Here is a 17,983-nt window from a genome sequence, read left to right as displayed (position 1 = left end):
AGCAAAACCATACAGGCTTGGAGACCCTTGGAAACCACTGGTTGCTAGGGACAAATAAGGATTCCACAACTGGTTGGCAATTGATTGCCTACAGTTGTTAGGTCAAATGGAAATTCTCCTTGCGTCAGGTTGCTAGCAGTTTCATGGAAGACACCAACTCATCTGTAACCACTCACCAGCTACTTGCAGAGCAGCAGTGAAACTTGAAAAGGTGCGATGCAAACCAGAAATGGAGAACGTTAACCTTCTAAATAAAAGTAAAGCACTATTTTGCTCTGAAGGTCAAGTTTGTGTTGCACTTTTCCAAGTTTCATTACAACTCTGTGAATGTTTGCAGACAAGTTGGCATCTTCCATACAAACTACAGGCAACCACAGCAATCTACAAGCAACAAAACGCAATCACAGGCAGGTCTTTGGTTCAGCACCCTGTTGGCAACCATTTTCAAATCAACTAATACTCAACCACTGGTCTGGGGAATACACACATTTCTTCTTAGCGACTGGAGACTGCAAGGGGGTTGCCAACTGGTCTATAGGCCTGTGTGACTGAGAGCTTTGTCAAAAGGCAAGGCAAGGCAAGGCAAGTTTATTTGTATAGCACAATTCAACAACAAGGTGATTCAAAGTGCTTTACAGAGACATTAGAAACAAGAACAAATAAAAAGCATGATTTAAAATTGAATAAAACAAGCAAATTAACTAACTAATTAACAAACAAACAAACAAACAACAGTATATAAAATCAAAACAGATAAAATCAGAACAGTAGATAAAATCAGTAGTTAAATGTAAGTTTTGAAATTTAAGCTTAAAGTGTGGATTTGGTGCTTTATTCAAATGCAGCTGAGAATAGGTGAGTCTTCAACCTGGATTTAAATAAACTGAGTGTTTCAGCTGATCTGAGGCTTTCTGGGAGTTTGTTCCAGATATAAGGAGCATAAAAGCTGAATGCAGCTTCTCCGTGTCTGGTTCTGACTCTGGGAACTGATAAAAGACCGGATCCAGATGACCTGAGGGATCTGGATGGTTCATACTGGGTCAGGAGGTCATTGATGTATTTTGGTCCTAAACCATTCAGAGCTTTATAGGCCAGCATCAGAACTTTAAAGTCTATCCTCTGACGGACAGGCAGCCAGTGTAAGGACCTCAGAGCTGGACTGATGTGGTCCACTTTTTTGGTCTTAGTGAGGACTCGAGCAGCAGAGTTCTGAATGAGCTGTAGTTGTCTGACTGATTTTTTAGGTAGACCTGTAAAGATGCTGTTACAGTAATCAAGCCTACTAAAGATGAATGCATGGACTAATATAGGTAAATCTATATTTTTCCATTCAATTCAACTGAAGAAACTAAATTCATTTAAGTGAACTGAAGTGAACCTGACTCTGTGGCCTGCTGGGAGTGAATTTAAACCTCAGCCGAAGCCAAAATATGAATAATTCCACAGAACTGGATATGAGCGCATTCATCATTTTAACAGTATGTGCGACAGAAAATAACAAAAACCAACACAGCCCCCCTTTAATTTCTAAAAGTACGAGCATATAATTCTACAGACTGACTACAGCGATGAAAGCAGGGCTTGTCTTTCTTATTTATACTGGTGCTTTTTCCTGTAACACTAACCCAGACTCTTAAGTATTGCAAAAGACCTGTTTATGCGGTTGTAAAGTACTATTCTGAGTCTAGTGAGCGTTGATGTGGCACTCGCTGGTGTTTTTAGCACAGCAATAAGCGGTTATTATGTGGTTGCTGTCATTCAAACACTCAGGGTTGGTCAAGAGAAAAATATGTCCCTAAAATCACTCTGAGGCTAAAGCCCAAAACAATGATCCAACTGCTGAGGGACATTCCTGCGTGCATATTCCTCCTAATTTAATGCACTCAGTAACGGCTGGTGAACCTCCGCCCTTTTTGTCCACAGTGCGGGGTTTATCTGCTCCAGCTGCCTGTGTTATGTCAGGCCTGTCCTCTTCCTGATGCTGTGTAGGAATAACATAGCACTTTGCAAATTCCCCAGATTCCCGATCGCAACTGCGCACGGGTAGAACACCAAGCAAAACACTACCTTCCTTTCACCCGCCACGCTTGTCTCCACTGGCTAAAAAACAAGAGTGGATGTCACTGTTGTGACTGAGAGTGACTTGCTCGCTGATGCAGAGATGTTTGTGGAGCTGTGGAAACAGGTCAGCTTGTTTTTCCCCACCAGTGACTAATGTTTTCCTGCATACAGGCAGTGATTAACTTAGGGCTGTTTTTTTTTAACACACAGAAAGATGGGCTTTGTGATGCTCACCATTTACCAGTAAATACACTGGCCCTCACACCACAACCGCATTCAGTGTCAGCTGCAATATGAGCTATTCAGTTCTCATAAAACTGAGCTGGAGCAGAGAGATTAACTTTGGGAATAATTTGGTAAGAGAAGACAAGTCCCTCAAAGTATTTTTACAACTAAATTAAAATGATAACGTACTGAAAGACAGACAAAAGAGATCTTTAATAATGCGATAGCACAAAAGTTAGGATAGTTAATTAAGTTGCTGGCTGGAGGGAGCTATTAGAGAGCGACACATCAAAAGGCCCAGAATGACAGTGAGGAGCTTAATAAGTTGAGTCATTTTGTTGTGGGGAGCAAACCACAACTGTGGGAGAAGTTAACTAATGCTTAAATCCCGCTAAAGGGAAACCTACTTAAAAAAAAAGAAACATGGGCCAAAATAAACAAGCTGCAACCTCTGGCGGTGGAAAAATTGAGCCTGTAGTTGCTCCAAAAGCGAGTCAAATCTCATAAGACCCCCAAGTTTAAATTTCGTCCTTTATAACAACAGTGTGGAGGTGACTTTTGTTTTTAGCTGATCCGTCTGGTGAGTAAAAAGCATGGCTGCTTACATTGACAGGTGTACCTCACTGGTGTTATAATAGCAAAAAATGTAGGTGTCCAGATTCTGCAAATGAGGTGTAGAAAATACTATAAAAATTAGGAGAAATTTATGATAAATGTATTTTTGCTATTTAGTACAAATATGAGGTGCAGCACCTCAAAAGGCACAAAAAGTGACTGCTTTAGGGTATTCTCTATGTTTAAGAGATAAGACTCTTCACTGTTTCTAAGTCAGCAAAATATGAGAGAAGCTGTGGCGTCGTTTAAGTTAAACCCTTTGTGCAAAAGAGGATCTATCATTTAGTTGTTATAATTATATTGAAAAAGATTTCACTTTATTCTCAGATGGATTTTTTTTTTAGCATTTTCATCATATCTCATTTAAAAATCCCCCTAAATAGTTTGTCTTTTTTTTTTTTTTTTATCTCAACCAAAGAGCTTCTTTGAGTTGATACAAGGAAGATGCATCAATTAATCCAAGAAATAATCCGCAATGTATTAAAAAGAATTGTTACAGTGTTTACATAGGGAAACAAATCAATCTGTGGAGTTTTATTTTTAAACATTTAAACAATTTACTGATATCAGCCTCCAAATACTCCAGCCTTTCGAGTTTGTGATCCTTACAAGAAATCAAACCCAGATTGTGGCCTTTCATCCCAGGTTCCAAGCTGTTCAGTTTTTATAGCACTAAAGACAGTTTCCAGTATTTTACAATGAAAAGGAGAACTGTAACTATATCTTACTGTACCTGAGATCTCTCTCCCTGTTCTTGACCCTGGAGTCACTTTGTGGGCCCTCAGGATGTAAACTACTGGTCTAGACTGGTGTTTGTCCTCTAATCTCTGAACCTTACACAAGCAGCGTCTTTTCCAAATGTAAAAAAAAAAAAAAAGTCATTTTGTTTTCTTGGCAAACTCTTTCCTGCCTCCGCCTTCACTGCCAAAGTTCCGGACGCGGTGAATCTTGGCCAGCTGGCTCTCTATGGTCTTCATTATGTCCATATGGTCGGGGATGTGGACATAGCGGATGTTCCTGCCAGTGATGAATAGGTCCTGCAGCTGTGTGAGCTGACCCAGCCGGTCCCGGTACAACACGTCCTCTAGCCGTACGTTCATGAAGGCATCTACGTTGACCACGCGTCCACGTGCCGTGCTCTCGTTCCTCAGGTCCACCGTGGTCACCTCTCCCTGAAGGCCCTGCAGGAGGATCACCATGCTGTTCTCTGTGATCGTTCGCTCCCGAATAGAGTTCACCACCTCAACCGGCCCCACGCCGGATGGCTGAGACTCAGCTCCCTTGGGCTCCATAGTAACCTGCAGAAAAGCAGAAGATTGATAACTCTGGATTAGAGTCTGTCATGCAGTGTTGGTACCTGAGACGTGTTTCTGTGGTTTACTGATTCTGACCTTGAAGCAGTAAAGCAAAAATTAGCAAAACCTTGCACACTTTGTGGACAGAACATTAGAATCAGAAAATGAGAAAACACAGGAACATGTCAAATAGAAAATGTCCTGCACAGCTTAAATGCGATTGATCTCATCTGTCACAAACCAATCCTGCATTTAATAAACGTCAGACGACGAAGAGGCTGTGGTCAAATCGTTAAAAAAGATTTCCCTCCCTCCATCTTTTCTTAATCACTTTTCTGATTGAAAATAAGGTAAAGGAAGAAGAATTTCTGAGGACTTAGGAAAAGAGCACCATGCCCAGACAATGTGACTGCATCAACGTTAGATCCTCTTAGGCTGTTAATGGGGCTCTACTGAAACTGCAATGTAGGGACCAAAAAGGCTGTCTTAGATACTTTCTTACTGCGTTTTTTTAATGGAGCTCACAAAAAACACACATAAAAAGAATGAAGTGAATTAAATGTTTCCAGTCTTATTTTCTTTATCTGCTGGAGAGATGATCCAATGTAACTCTGGAAACTGTTACAAGTTCTGAGGAAAAAACAAAATAATTTTATTCCACTGTCACTTATTAAAAATCAGGGGATCAATACCAGCTGACTTGACGTAAAGTCAATTAATGGTAATCCTAATTGCCAAAACAACTACTTCTTCTCCTCCTTTTTTCAGCAGCTCACTGAAGGTTGCTAATCTGCCTTCATCTCATCCTAACCCTAACGTCCTCTGTCACCACCAACCATCTGCATGTCCTCCTTCACTACATGAATCCTTTGAGGTCTTCATATTCAGCATCCTTTCTGCACATATCCAAACCACGCCAGCCTCCTCCTGCCTCACTGTCACATCAGCATCTCATTCAGACACACGTAGTCTGTTTTGCATCTCGTGACTATCATATCCCGTAACCGCATTTTCTTTATTGGTCCAAAAAACACTTTCATATTTGGCTTTCAAAGTAACCCCCGTATATGCACATTACAGCCGAATATAAATGGTAATACAGAAGATATAGTGTCATATACTGCAGTGTCATCTTAGCTTTAACTAAACCTACAGAAAACATAAAAACACGTTTAAAATGACACTCAAATTTGTATCTGAAAGCACAAAGTTAGTCTTCTCTGTTAGCTTTTCTTTTTTTAGCGTTTCCTTAGCTTTAGCAGCGACTAAATAAAGCTCCAAAATGCGTAAAACATGACTGTAAATCAAAGCTTCTCCCTCCGCTGATGTCTGTAACATTTACCTGAATTATTTAAACACAGGTTTCATGTAGAAGCGAAACACCGACCTGCTGAAACCTCTCAAAACATCTCAACACGTTCGTTTTCCCGCAGAAACCCGACAGAGGAGCAGCGACGTGATGACGTTTCACCGTCGTCTTTGCGTCAACCGTTTAAAAAAAATAAAAACTTTATTCACAACCAGCTTTAATACAATACAATCCAGGACATAAATGAGGAACCCGAGAACAGGACGTCATCACAGCAACATTATTTTTCACATATATGCTGGATTTCAAAGCTGCAAAGTATATATTAAGATTAACAAATTTGCTCTCTGGAGTGTAAAATTTTATTAATTAAGCGAAAATTCTACTGACAGATTTAGAACATCATAAAACACCCAATATGAAACCACACAAAAGAAATACATTAAAAATGTTAATCTTATATGTGTTTAAATTGGTGTTTTTGTTTGTTTTGTTTTTGGATAAATTCAAGTTATACATAAAATCTTCTAAACTACTTAAAGGAAATAAACCAGAAAAATCATACGATATTCTAAACTGTTTTTCCCACCATTGCCATTGTATTGTATGCATGTATGACTCTTTTATTTAATAGTACACCTTGTTGAAAGGATGATGCTAAATGATCTTATGCCTACATGAACGTTTATACTCACTGCTCTGTTCCCTTTTGTACCTTATTGGATTCATACAGTACTAGTTGTCATATTTAAAATATAAGTATTAAAATTAATTAATTAATTGATTAAAAGCCGGATAAACAAAGAGCAAAGGCTCCGAATCAAAGAAACCTTCATGAGATTGTTCTTTTCTTACAAAGCGAAGACAACAGCACCCCCTACAGGTTGCTGCTGCAGAAACGAAATCGTCTCAATGAACATTTATTTTCATTATCCAAATATTAATTTATAGCTTATTTAAATTAGTACGTGTCCAATTAGATGTCATATTTAAAAATATGATCAATCCTTTTCATTTAATTTCTTCCCTGCCTCACAGCAACATTTGCAACTCATTTTGTTTTACAGCATGTAAACACGAGCCAGCCTAATCATGTAAATATAAATAAATACTTTTATTTAACATTAAATTGTTAAAAAGAAAATGAAACCTCAAACACAGCAGGTGTTACCGTTTAACATCCAAGTCAGTTCAGCTGCAATTTAAACATAGAAAATAGTTTCTGTCTATTGTAACTGTGTTATAATGTTGAGTTCTTGCATCTGTTTCACTGAATACTGCATATTTCAGATTAAAGTTCACAGTGGAGATTAACCATCCGATCATCAAACAACCACAGACTGCATAAATGAGTCAGAGGTCGTCCATCATGGCCAGGAGCTCTTCTCCCTTGTTGTTGCTGGGTTTTTCGGGTTTCTCTTCTTCTTCTTCTTCAAACTGTCCGGCGATGCGAGCCAACTCCGATGCCGCCTGCTCATCCTGAACCAAAAACTTGGATTAAGTTCATCACAGATGTTTTAAGAGAGACATGGCAGTCATAACAACAGTCCAGAGTGTAGCCAGACACTCACACTAACACACTTTTTTGCCAGATTTTCTGTTTATATTGTTAGGTTTGTTCACGTGCTCAGCAGTTGCCTTTTTTTTTTTTTAAGTCAAACTAAACTGTTTTCTTGACTGTGGTTTAGTTTTAGTTCACTGAAATACCCCAGAAGAGTCTGCATGATCATACCTGCATTGCTTGAATATTTATCACTCCATACAAGGACTCCTCAGCACTAGCTGATGCTCCTCTGTGAAACAAGATAAAAAGGCCTTGATGAGGAAATTTATGTTAATGTAACAACAGGGAATTAAAATAGAAAAGAAGAACACCCACGCTTCCGCCTCCTCTTTGTCTGTGTTGAACAGGTTGATTCGAAAACCTGATTCGTCTTTGGGCTTGTTCTCTGTCTTCATGCTGCCCATCAGACGAGCCAGCAGGTTCAGCTCCTCCTTCGCCAGCGGGTTGGGAGAGCCGTTTGCCTGCAGCACGATGGAGGTGCAGAGGCAGGTTATAACAGAGCTGTGAAAATAGTATTTGCCCCTTTTCTGATCTTTTTCTATTTATTATAGTTATATGTTTCAGGTCATCAAACAAATTCTAATAATAAAGAAAGAGAACCAGACTAAATACAAGATGCAGTTTTTAAATTATATAATTTATTAATGAAAAAAAGTTCTCCAATGCTACCTGGCCCTCTGAAAACTCCCCCTAAACCCAATAACTGGTTGCACTGCTGTTGGCAGCAAGAACTACAATCAAGCGTTTGATTGAAAAAAACATCTTCCTTACAGAGATGTTTTTAATTCAGCCAAACTGGAGGGTTTTTAAGAAAGAACAGCCTGTTTAAGGTTCAGGGCAAGAAATGATAGCTGGAGATTCTCCTTCAGGTTTCTTTTAGTAGAAATCAGAATTCATGGTTCCACCAGTTTTTGCAAATCGTCCAGCAAACCTGCGTCAGACCATCACGCTGCCACCACCATGTCTGACTGTTGGCATGATGTTCCTTTTAATAAAATGCTGTTAGTTTTACACCAGATGTAACGGCATGCAAAGCTTAAAAAAATTCCAGCTTCTTTCTCATTATCAAGATGTTTTTGGCAAATGTGAGATGAGCCTGCGTATTCTTTTTGGTCAGTGGTGTTTTTCTCTCATGGATGCCACTTTGGTCCACTCTGAAACAAGTGAGCCCTGCAGTTCTTTAGATGTTGTTCTGGAGTCTTTTGCAACTAATGCGCTCCTGGGAAGCTTCACAACTGTTCCAAGTTTTCTCTATTTGTGGATAATGGTTCAGGAAAGGGAGGGGTGCAGTGGCAGCACAAGAGTTACTACAAGTTTTCAAACATTATTAATGTTAATATTGACTAATTAAACATTACACTGTCTAACCAGCCGTTTGATGTTGATATGGTGATAATATAAGCAGACACAAACATTCACAGTTACTGAGAAACACTATTATTATTATTTTTGACACTTCATTAATCTGATTACCATCTTCTCTTTGTACAGCAGTAGCACTGGGGTGTGGTTTTCTGGCTCAGCTGTAGAAGCCAGGAAACTCAGTAGTGTGGTTTGGGCACACCTGTCTTACACACCCAATTAAGCTCTTCTCTTATAGAAGGTGTGAGGCTGTAGAGACACACACAATGATGAGCCTACACCAGTGAGATGTTTTGAACAGCGGGGCAAGTGAGGTGAGTTTAAGTGTATATGCAAAAAGTGTGTCAATAAAGAGCTGCGTGTGCAAACCACAGGGAACGGGCCACTGCCATAACAGCATTAACGGCTTTTACTATGCATCAATGTCCAGGCAAGCAGGAATTTCTGGGGCTAATATACGAAGCCAACACAGAAGTACAAAACAAACTAAAGTTCCTTGAGTGGCCACTTGAGGCAAGCTGCAAAAATGAGTGAATCCCCGCAGACCTCCATTACAAAATATCCAAATTTACAGCATTTAAATGCATGTTCACAGCCTGGTATAAAAAGTGATTTGGAGGCACATGGACAGTTTCCCACTCTATAACAAATGTATGTTGGGTTCCTTTGGCGTAAGAAATATCTAAAAATATGTTAATATATCAAGCATATGTCTGTTTTTTTGGGTTTATTGCTGCAGCTAGATAACCTTAGCTAACTCGGTGCCCTACCATCTGATTCAAAAATTGTCACTTCTGGCTCCAAACAAACTAGGAAGCATCAGGTTAGTGGAGTGAGTGTGAAAGTGGTGCAACATTTTGAGCCCCTTGGTGCCACCTGAGCATCCTTTAAACACCACTATCAAAGGTAAATATCACCTTGTAGGAAAAAAGCTCCATATGATATGATTTGCTATTATTGCTTAAACATAATTTCATGGTTTCACAACAGCAAGAGCTCAGGTGTAGTTCAGGACAATATTAAGTTATATATATATATATATATATATCACCAACCATAACTGTAAAATGAAATCTGTGACCTCCCTGACATGTTATTACCTTTACAGAGGGAGCCCTGGACGTGTGTGTCTCCTCTGGATGATCCACAGTGTACCTTTAAGTCATGAAACGCAGCAGTGTCACCCACAGGTTCAGTGTGTGTGTTCACCATGTAGTGTCCAGCAGCATATTTACATACATGTTCATGCCGAGTCTGATCACTCTGTTTCCATGCAGCTCGAAAGACCCCTCTCTGATGGAGCTGGTGTAACTCCCTCCAGAGGGGAACTCCCTTCGTCTCACTTCTCTGCCGCGACAGTCAAATATCCTTTGAAAACAGGAAACAGATGGCGACACTCTGGATTGTGGACACATTTTTTTTAAAGAAAATTGAAAGTTGGGATTGGTCAGCCTTTTGGCGGTGACTTCAGAGTTGCATCAGACCACCAGGCCACAGAGTGGCCACATCTAGTGCCGTTAATGAAGTGGCAGATGTTAAACCAGGTTCAGTGTATAAACATTGACAGTAGAAATTAATTCTGCTTATAATGTCTAAACTTGAATTAGAAGCAAATATGTGATAAAGACACTGAGAATCTGACAAACAATGGCAGACTCATTAATGACAGACATTAATAAAGTACTCGCATGTGTATTAGTTTGCATGAATGATGCTTACAGCACATGCTTTTAATCAGCACTTATGTAAAAATATCACATTGTAGAAGTAAAGGGATACGTGGTACAGAGGCAGGAGGTGCTTTTCTGATTCAACAAAGACAAACAAAGGTTAAATTTTGGTCTTTTCTGTGCTTGTTTTTCATTGTAAACAAAATAATCCAAAGAAATTAGTGAAAGACTGATGAAATGACTGCTTTGAATTCTTTTGATATGGTCACTTTGGCACACTTAAGACACATATGGGCCAAAGCACAGATCTGATACCGTTGTGGATGTTGTGGATATATTTGAAACAGGCAGTATGTGCAAAAATCCCCCAGAAATCTTACAACTGAAGAATGCATGTATACAAAATGTATTTCTGCTTAAAGGGGGCACATCTGAGCGCTTACTATCAGGGGAAGGATAAATGCGCTGGCCATAGCTGACCTTTATTACTTTGCATAAAATGCTCTATTACATTGACAGTGACAGATATGACTGAGGACATATTTTTGATTTACATTTATGGATTCCTTGAAATTCATTTCAAAACTATATGTAAACCATCTGCACACACTGTAACCTACATACCTAATAAGCCCAGGAACATCAGTCCCATGAGGCACTGGGCCTGACGTCGTCAGGGCGAACCGTCCGTTGGGATTTTGGATCTGATCTTTTAGGAAAAGTGATACCTTAAAAAAAGAGAGAGCATTAATTGAAAGCAGAAAAATGAAATGTTTAATTTGATATTAATATGTTTGAGGAGGATGGGATTTCAAGCAGGGGACTCACACGAACGTGCATGTCTTGGAAAAATGTGAGGAGAGTCTGTCTGAGAAGCTGGAGTTCACCCTCTGATAAAGACGAGTATGCCTACATCAAAGAGAGACAATGGCTGCAGAGGATGCTTGCACCTTATAAATACAAGGTTTATATAACTTCAGTTATCTGAGTCATACCTCAATGATTTTCCTGTGTGTCTCATCGACTTGGTTCACGGCCATGGGAGTGTCTTTCACGAATTCCCTGATGGTGTCCATGTGATTGTATGAGATGAGCAGCAGGTCTTTTGGCCGCAGACAAAGGAAGACTTGATATTTGAAAGCCATGACCATTAGCTCATAAAGCTACAAGAACAAAAACACAAATCTACACCTTAAAAAATTAACAGAGCTGTAAAATGTTTACATTTTTGTCATGTTATGTATTAATAAGATACCAGAACAATCTGACAATCAATTATCAATCAATATCTGAGAGAAAGCAATTTGTGTAGGACTTTCCGTGAGGTTAATGCACTTCAAACTGCTTCACATGACTAATATGACAGAGAAAGATGCAATTAAAACAATAACATTAAAAGCTAATAATAATAACAAAGAAATTATAAGACAAATCAAGAAAGTAACAAGTAAAAAATCATCTGACCCTCAATAAAAATTAAGAACTATCAGAAACAAATAATACAATTATAAAATATATGTTGAGTTACAATCCTGTGAGAAACTAACTACAACCCACAATTCATTTGCTCGTTGAACTACCTTTAGAAGTAATAAGAAGTAACTGCTTGACTTCATCAGTCTCTCACATCGTTGTGGAGAAGTTTCAGCCCACTCTACTTTACAGTGTTGCTTCAGCTCAGTAAGGATTGTGGGAATTTGCTTGTGCAGAGCAGTTCAGTCACCTGAGATTTAGACTTTGACTGGACCACTGCAACATTTTGATTCTTTTCTTTTGCAGATTTGCTGCTGTTCTTGGAATCATCGTTCTGTTTTATGACCAAATTTCAGCCAAGCTTTAGGTAATGGACAGATAGCTTCACATTTTACTCTAGAATACTTTGGTATACACAGAAGTTTGTGTTTGACTCAATGACTGCAAGCTGTCCAGGTCAAGCCCAAACGATTACCCGTCCACCACCGTGCTTAACAGTTGATGTCAGGTGTTTTGCTGGTATGCTGCGTTTGGCTTTCCCCAAAAGCCAAACGCAGTGGTGCTGTGGATTTTACCGAAACATCTCCACTTTGGCCTCATTCGTACACAGGACACTTTCCATCTTGTGGTTTATTCAGATACAGCTTTGCAAACCTGTGCTCTGCTGCCATGAATGATTTATAGAGAAGACGCTTTGTTTTGGCAACTCTTCTAAACAAACCACTTGTTCAGTCTTTTTCTAGTTGTGCTGTCATGAACTTTAAAATTTAACATGCCAATTGTTGGCTGTAAAGTCTGAGATGTAGCTCCTGGGTTTTCTGCACAGTCTGACTTCTGAGTGAATTTTCTAGGACATCTCATCCTGAGAAGATTGTGGCATTGTGTTAACACACACCTGAATGGTCCTGACCTGCAAACTGTTGTTTTCCAAATGCATTTTGTTAGACTTGACAAGTGGACATACTTGCTCACATTAAGTTTATGAAATGCATTTGATTAGCAGCACCTGGCTGCTACATACAGTATTCCCTATGGAAGCAGGAAGGTTTTACAGGACTGCTTTCTTTTTCACATGACTATAAGTCCCTAATGACTCGGGATGTGTATAAAATCATTGCTCCATTAAGTAAAGTAAATTTTATGGGTGCAGGTTTGACAGTCCTGCATTATAGGGAGAGGTAATGAGTAAACTGTGGAAGCTTATTTCTGAACTTCAAGGACTGAGTCATAGGTTTGAGATCAATGAATCGACTCTGTTTTTCCTGGCATTTTTTTCCAGTAAAGGGAAAAACTTTCACTGTGAACAAGGGGAAGATTTTTACTTTAAAAAGTTTTTCAGTTCACTTGCTGTTTATAATCTAGTGCTCCTGTTCCTGGTATTTGGTATTTACCCTGTCCATGCTGGCCGGGTTCAGTCTCATGATGGAGGCGTGCGCTAACCGAGTTAGCACCGTTTTCATTGTCCTGTGAGAATACAGCTGCTGAGGTTTGAGAAGTTCATCCATGAAGGCTTTACTGAACATGGTCCCAACGATGTCATTCATGACTGTGAAATGGAGAAGCAGCCAAACAGAAAGGTGGAGAATTTTGCTTTTGAATTGAAGCTACTTCTTTCTTAGTGCGGTCGATAAACACAGAGGTCATGAAAAAGGAAAAAAATGGTAAATTTTTTTTTTTTTTTTTAAATGGTTGTTTACCATTGTTTTATGCATTTTTTTTAATTTATACAACTCCAAATATATATGGGAGACAGTCTAAATAAACTCACTGGCCACTTTGTTAAGTACACCTATTCAAATGAAGCTTAAGTATAAGTTAAGGAAAATCTGTATTAATTCATCTGCCTGAATTGCTTGGTGTTTGGGCTGATTGTCTATTCTTTACATCACTTCCTCTTACCCAACCTGTCAAACTGGTGACATCATTGCTCTAGTCCAATCATTTTCTTGTCCACCTTCTGTGAGCAAATAGCCTCATATGTGTTTTAACTCTGAGTGCTCTTTTTTCAGACTCTCATTCATGAATGGCAAATGGGCAGTATTTTGTATAGCACTTTACTTAGTCCCTAAGGACCCCAAAGCGCTTTACACTACATTCAGTCATCCACCCATTCACACACCCATTCACACACTAGTGATGGCAAGCCACATTGTAGCCACAGCTGGCCTGGGGCGCACTGACGGAGGCGAGGCTGCCGGACACTGGTGCCACTGGGCCCTCTGACCACTACCAGTAGGCAACGGGTGAAGTGTCTTGCCCAAGGACACAATGACCGAGACTGACTTAGCTGGGGCTCGAACCGGCAACCTTCCGATGACAAGACGAACTGCCAACTCTTGAGTCACGATCGCCCCTTATGCGCATAGATTGATCCTTGTGTCTAAGGTTCAGGTATACCAATCTCTTTTTATGGCTGCTTCCAGCTTTGTGCCATGTCTCAAAGCTAAAATCATGCCATACTTCACTTACTCAAATAGCCTCCACAGTCACCAGATCTCAATCAGATAGGGCACCTTTGGGATGTGGTGCAATGGCAGAGTCATATCGTGGATGCACAGCTGACAACTCTGCAGCTACTGTGTGATGCTATCATGTCAATATGGATGAGAATCTCCGAGGAATGTTTCCAGCACTTTGCTGAACCTGTGCCACAAAGAATTAACACAGTTCTGAAGACCAGAGTGCAAAAGTGTACCAAATAAAGTGGCTGGTGCACTGTATATACAAATTTGTGGTAGGTGTCTAGCTACTTGTCTGGCTCTGTGTGACAATTTCACATGTGTTTTCAAGAAAATTATATATTTTCTGACTTGTTAAGAGAGCTCAGAGATGCTGGAGGAGCTGACTAAAGAACATTACGCTCAAGTAATACCTCTTTTCCTGTCATTTTCTGACCACACTCCTGCAGCCATGTTGGGTTTCCAACAAAAGAAGAAAGAAAAAGAAGGAAAGCAGATTTGTAATTTGGGTAGTTATGCATCTGACATAAGAAAAGCACTTTTTTTTAAGTTTATAAATTGGCATCAGACTGCTACAGCTTGACACAAACTGGGAAGACACATCTACAAAGATGTCAGCTGCCTCTACCTTTCTCTGAATTGTCCTCTGAGGTGTTGTGAGCTCGCAGGCGTTGGTCCAGTATGTAAAGCATCTCTCCACCCAGATTAATGAAAACCAGGGGGAGAGTTCTCATAGACATCTTGCAAAGTCAAAAGAAAAGGAGGATTAGCTCCTTAGCACAAAGCTGTCGCAGAGGTAGGCGTCAGAAGGAGAAAAATCCTTTGCAGCTGAAAAAAACTCTGCTCATTTCCACCCAGTTAACTGATTGTTCCTCTTGTGGATTGCCACTGTTAAGTGAAATGTTCATGCTAGGTCTTATCTGATCATTCTTCTGCTCACTAAGATGTAACAGGTGGCCAACAAGAGGATAAGGAGTGTACAGACAGAAGCTTATTGGACAGGATAAGGATGACGTTACAGCACATTACAACCAAACACAGAAGGTAAATGGGTATGCCATGTGCAAGATTAAACAGACTAACTAACTAACCCTTTATAAGCAGGTTACATTTAAAGGGCTATTCAGTGAACCAAAGTCCAAAAGTGCTAAAAGAACATATGTGTACGTGTAATTGTTAAATTTTATTCTACACTCTCCTGTGGAGACTTTCCACCACATCTTTTAACCTTCCAGCTTGGATTTGCTCCCATTCAACCAAGAGAATGAGTGCGGTTGGCAACTAATGTTGAGAGATGAGGCCTCTCTTCATTGCAAAGCTCTCAAAACCTCATGTAGACAAGTCTCCCCCAGCACCAAACATGGAAACAAAACATGTTTGTAAACAGTAATGATAAAGCTTTACCAGTCTTTAATTGTATCTTTTTACCTCATCATTTAGGTGTGTAGCATAGTCAGCTTAGCATGATAACTAGCCTTAGCTAGCTTAGCGTATTTGATCTGGGACATCTTGTACATTCCTTGTACAAAAATCTAGTTTCCCCCGTTATTTCTTTATATTTTACTTCAAGTGAGCCACAGTTTCTTGTAATTTTTTAAAGAAGTCTTGAGAAATAGTTCTCCTGACTTTCTGAAGCTTTTCTTTTGGACATTGGCTGTTTTTTCACTCATTTTTATACCCACGGTGCACTTATGTGTATCTGCACTGACCACAAGCTGAAGTGGAAGATCAACACATAGGTTGTGTACAAAAAGGAGATGAGCAGGCTCTATTTCCACAGTATTCTGAGTTTTATTCACATTCTGAGGCAGATGATTCATCCACAAAAGCATCGTGCTCTATACTCCTCCTGCTGCTCATCACTAATACATCCAAAAGAGTAACACAAGAATTTCTCTCCTTCCCTCTCCTACACTACTCTAAATAAAAGATAAGAGAGCAGAAACATGCAAATCAAAGTTTATCTTCATGTTCACTTTACCAGCAGCTCACTTAAGTGCACACCATTGTCTATTGTTACAGTCATGTCTGCAGCTAACAGCTTTTTAAGTTTTTGTGAATTATTTCCCTGCTGAAACAATAATTTAAACACATTTTGGAAAGAAATTTGGAACTCAACTGACAAGCCTAAAACCTTATTATGGAGTTCTATCATTTCCTCTGGTTTTTCTCTATGTAAGTAAAACATAAAATTATAAATTGTGCTGTGTTTTTAATAGTTCAAACTAGTGTTACTTTTAAGACTAATTTGTTGTGATTGCAAAAACATATATAAATAGCAAATATTGCTAATATGCCTTAGTTTGGGGGGGGTTCTGAATGAAAAAGAATTAACAGAGTAAAAATGTCTTCCTCTCATCAGAATAACCTGCTCAAGTTCACAGTCAGCTTTCAATGAAAACCCAGTCCTGAGTCAAAGCTCTTATAACCGGGAGTGGATGAAGTCTATACCTGAAGAGACCCCACTATCTGCTATCGCTATCCCTGGAACACATGAAAGCTTAACATTGTACAAAGGACTATTTGCAAGTTATTTGCAAAGTCAAGTTTGGAATTTGAAAGACCAACTTAATGTAGGAGTACGATATTTTGACTTGCATTCTAGAAATTGGATTCCTAAAAAAACCATTTATGTTGGGGATAGTCACTGGTTGATTGGGAAAGAAATTCCCTTAGGTGAAGTTCTTAGAGATATTCTTGATTTTTTAGAAAACCACAGGAATGAGACTGTGATTCTAAAAGTGACATTCCATAAGTTAGTTTTTCATAATAACAAGGATGCTGAAGACTTGATGAAGACAATAATTGACAAGTTCCGAAGTAAAATATGGACAAATACACTAGCACCAAAAATGAAGGATGCAAGGGGTAAGATTGTTTTTCTCAAGACTGATGTGTTTCGAGCTGGAACAGAAAGCCATGACTCACATTTCTTTGAACATAATAGGCTCACAAATGTGGAAAAAAAAATAAAGAATATCAAGTCAAACCTCTGTGAACGTCACATTATGGTGACTGGCACGTCAGCATCAACTACTGAGAAACCAATAAAACTGGCTCAAAAAGTTAACGAACAGCTTTACAACTTTCTGAAGCAACACAATACCAGTTCAGAAAATCATGGTTGCTTAGGTGTCATAAGTATGGACTTCCCCAGTGCTGAAATTATTAAAATAATCACTGAGCTCAAACCATGTAAATGTGGACACGGAGATGGAACAGGACAGTCTGGAAAGAAGGGACCAGCACCTGTACCAACAACTAAACTGACAACGTCACCTGTAACCACAACTTCACCTGAACCAACAACTAGAATAATAATCATACCCAGACCTTCACCTGAACCAACACCAGGACCTACAATTTCACCTGAACCCACAGCTTCACCTGAACCATCAACTTCACCTGAAGCAACAACTTCACCTGAACCAACAGCTTCACCTGAACCATCAACTTCACCTGAAGCAACAGCTTCACCTGAACCAACAGCTTCACCTGAACCATCAACTTCACCTGAACCAACAGCTTCACCAGAACCATCAACTTCACCTGAACCAACAGCTTCACCTGAGCCAACAGCTTCACCTGAACCATCAACTTCACCTGAACCAACAGCTTCACCTGAACCATCAACTTCACCTGAACCAACAGCTTCACCTGAGCCAACAGCTTCACCTGAACCATCAACTTCACCTGAACCAACAGCTTCACCTGAGCCAACACCTTCACCTGAACCATCAACTTCACCTGAACCATCAACTTCACCTGAGCCAACAGCTTCACCTGAACCATCAACTTCACCTGAACCAACAGCTTCACCTGAACTAACAACTTCACCTGAACCATCAACTTCACCTGAACCAACAGCTTCACCTGAACTAACAACTTCACCTGAACCAACAGCTTCACCGGAACCATCAACTTCACCTGAACCATCAACTTCACCTGAA

At 39.6% G+C, this 17,983-nt stretch overlaps 2 protein-coding genes across 3 annotated transcripts; both read right to left on the bottom strand.

Moving 5' to 3' along the window:
- Positions 1 to 573: 573 nt before the first annotated feature.
- lsm10 (LSM10, U7 small nuclear RNA associated) lies at positions 574 to 5,672 on the bottom strand. 2 transcript variants are annotated; one of them, XM_085396765.1, is made up of 2 exons: positions 5,584 to 5,672; positions 574 to 4,199 (listed from the first exon to the last, which is right to left on the bottom strand). In XM_085396765.1, the coding sequence occupies exon 2, from the start codon at positions 4,191 to 4,193 to the stop codon at positions 3,780 to 3,782; it is 414 nt and encodes a 137-aa protein (XP_085252891.1). In that variant the 5' UTR covers positions 4,194 to 4,199; positions 5,584 to 5,672; the 3' UTR covers positions 574 to 3,779. The 2 variants fall into 2 exon arrangements, with proteins under 2 accessions (XP_085252891.1, XP_085252890.1); XM_085396764.1 differs by having other exon boundaries at positions 5,539 to 5,653.
- Positions 5,673 to 6,711: 1,039 nt separating this feature from the next.
- oscp1a (organic solute carrier partner 1a) lies at positions 6,712 to 14,773 on the bottom strand. The gene is made up of 11 exons (XM_085396080.1): positions 14,662 to 14,773; positions 14,447 to 14,476; positions 12,966 to 13,120; positions 11,097 to 11,264; positions 10,930 to 11,010; positions 10,726 to 10,829; positions 9,671 to 9,799; positions 9,532 to 9,586; positions 7,385 to 7,530; positions 7,238 to 7,298; positions 6,712 to 6,984 (listed from the first exon to the last, which is right to left on the bottom strand). Exons 1-11 carry the CDS (start codon positions 14,771 to 14,773, stop codon positions 6,859 to 6,861), a joined length of 1,167 nt encoding a protein of 388 aa, XP_085252206.1. The 3' UTR covers positions 6,712 to 6,858.
- Positions 14,774 to 17,983: the final 3,210 nt, after the last annotated feature.

The sequence above is a fragment of the Rhamphochromis longiceps genome, linkage group LG22 (assembly GCF_057381845.1).
Source record: "Rhamphochromis longiceps isolate RC_006_pf linkage group LG22, R_longiceps_female_GT1.1, whole genome shotgun sequence".
In the NCBI taxonomy this organism is placed as follows: domain Eukaryota; kingdom Metazoa; phylum Chordata; class Actinopteri; order Cichliformes; family Cichlidae; genus Rhamphochromis; species Rhamphochromis longiceps.
This window is presented reverse-complemented; position numbering and strand designations above follow the sequence as displayed.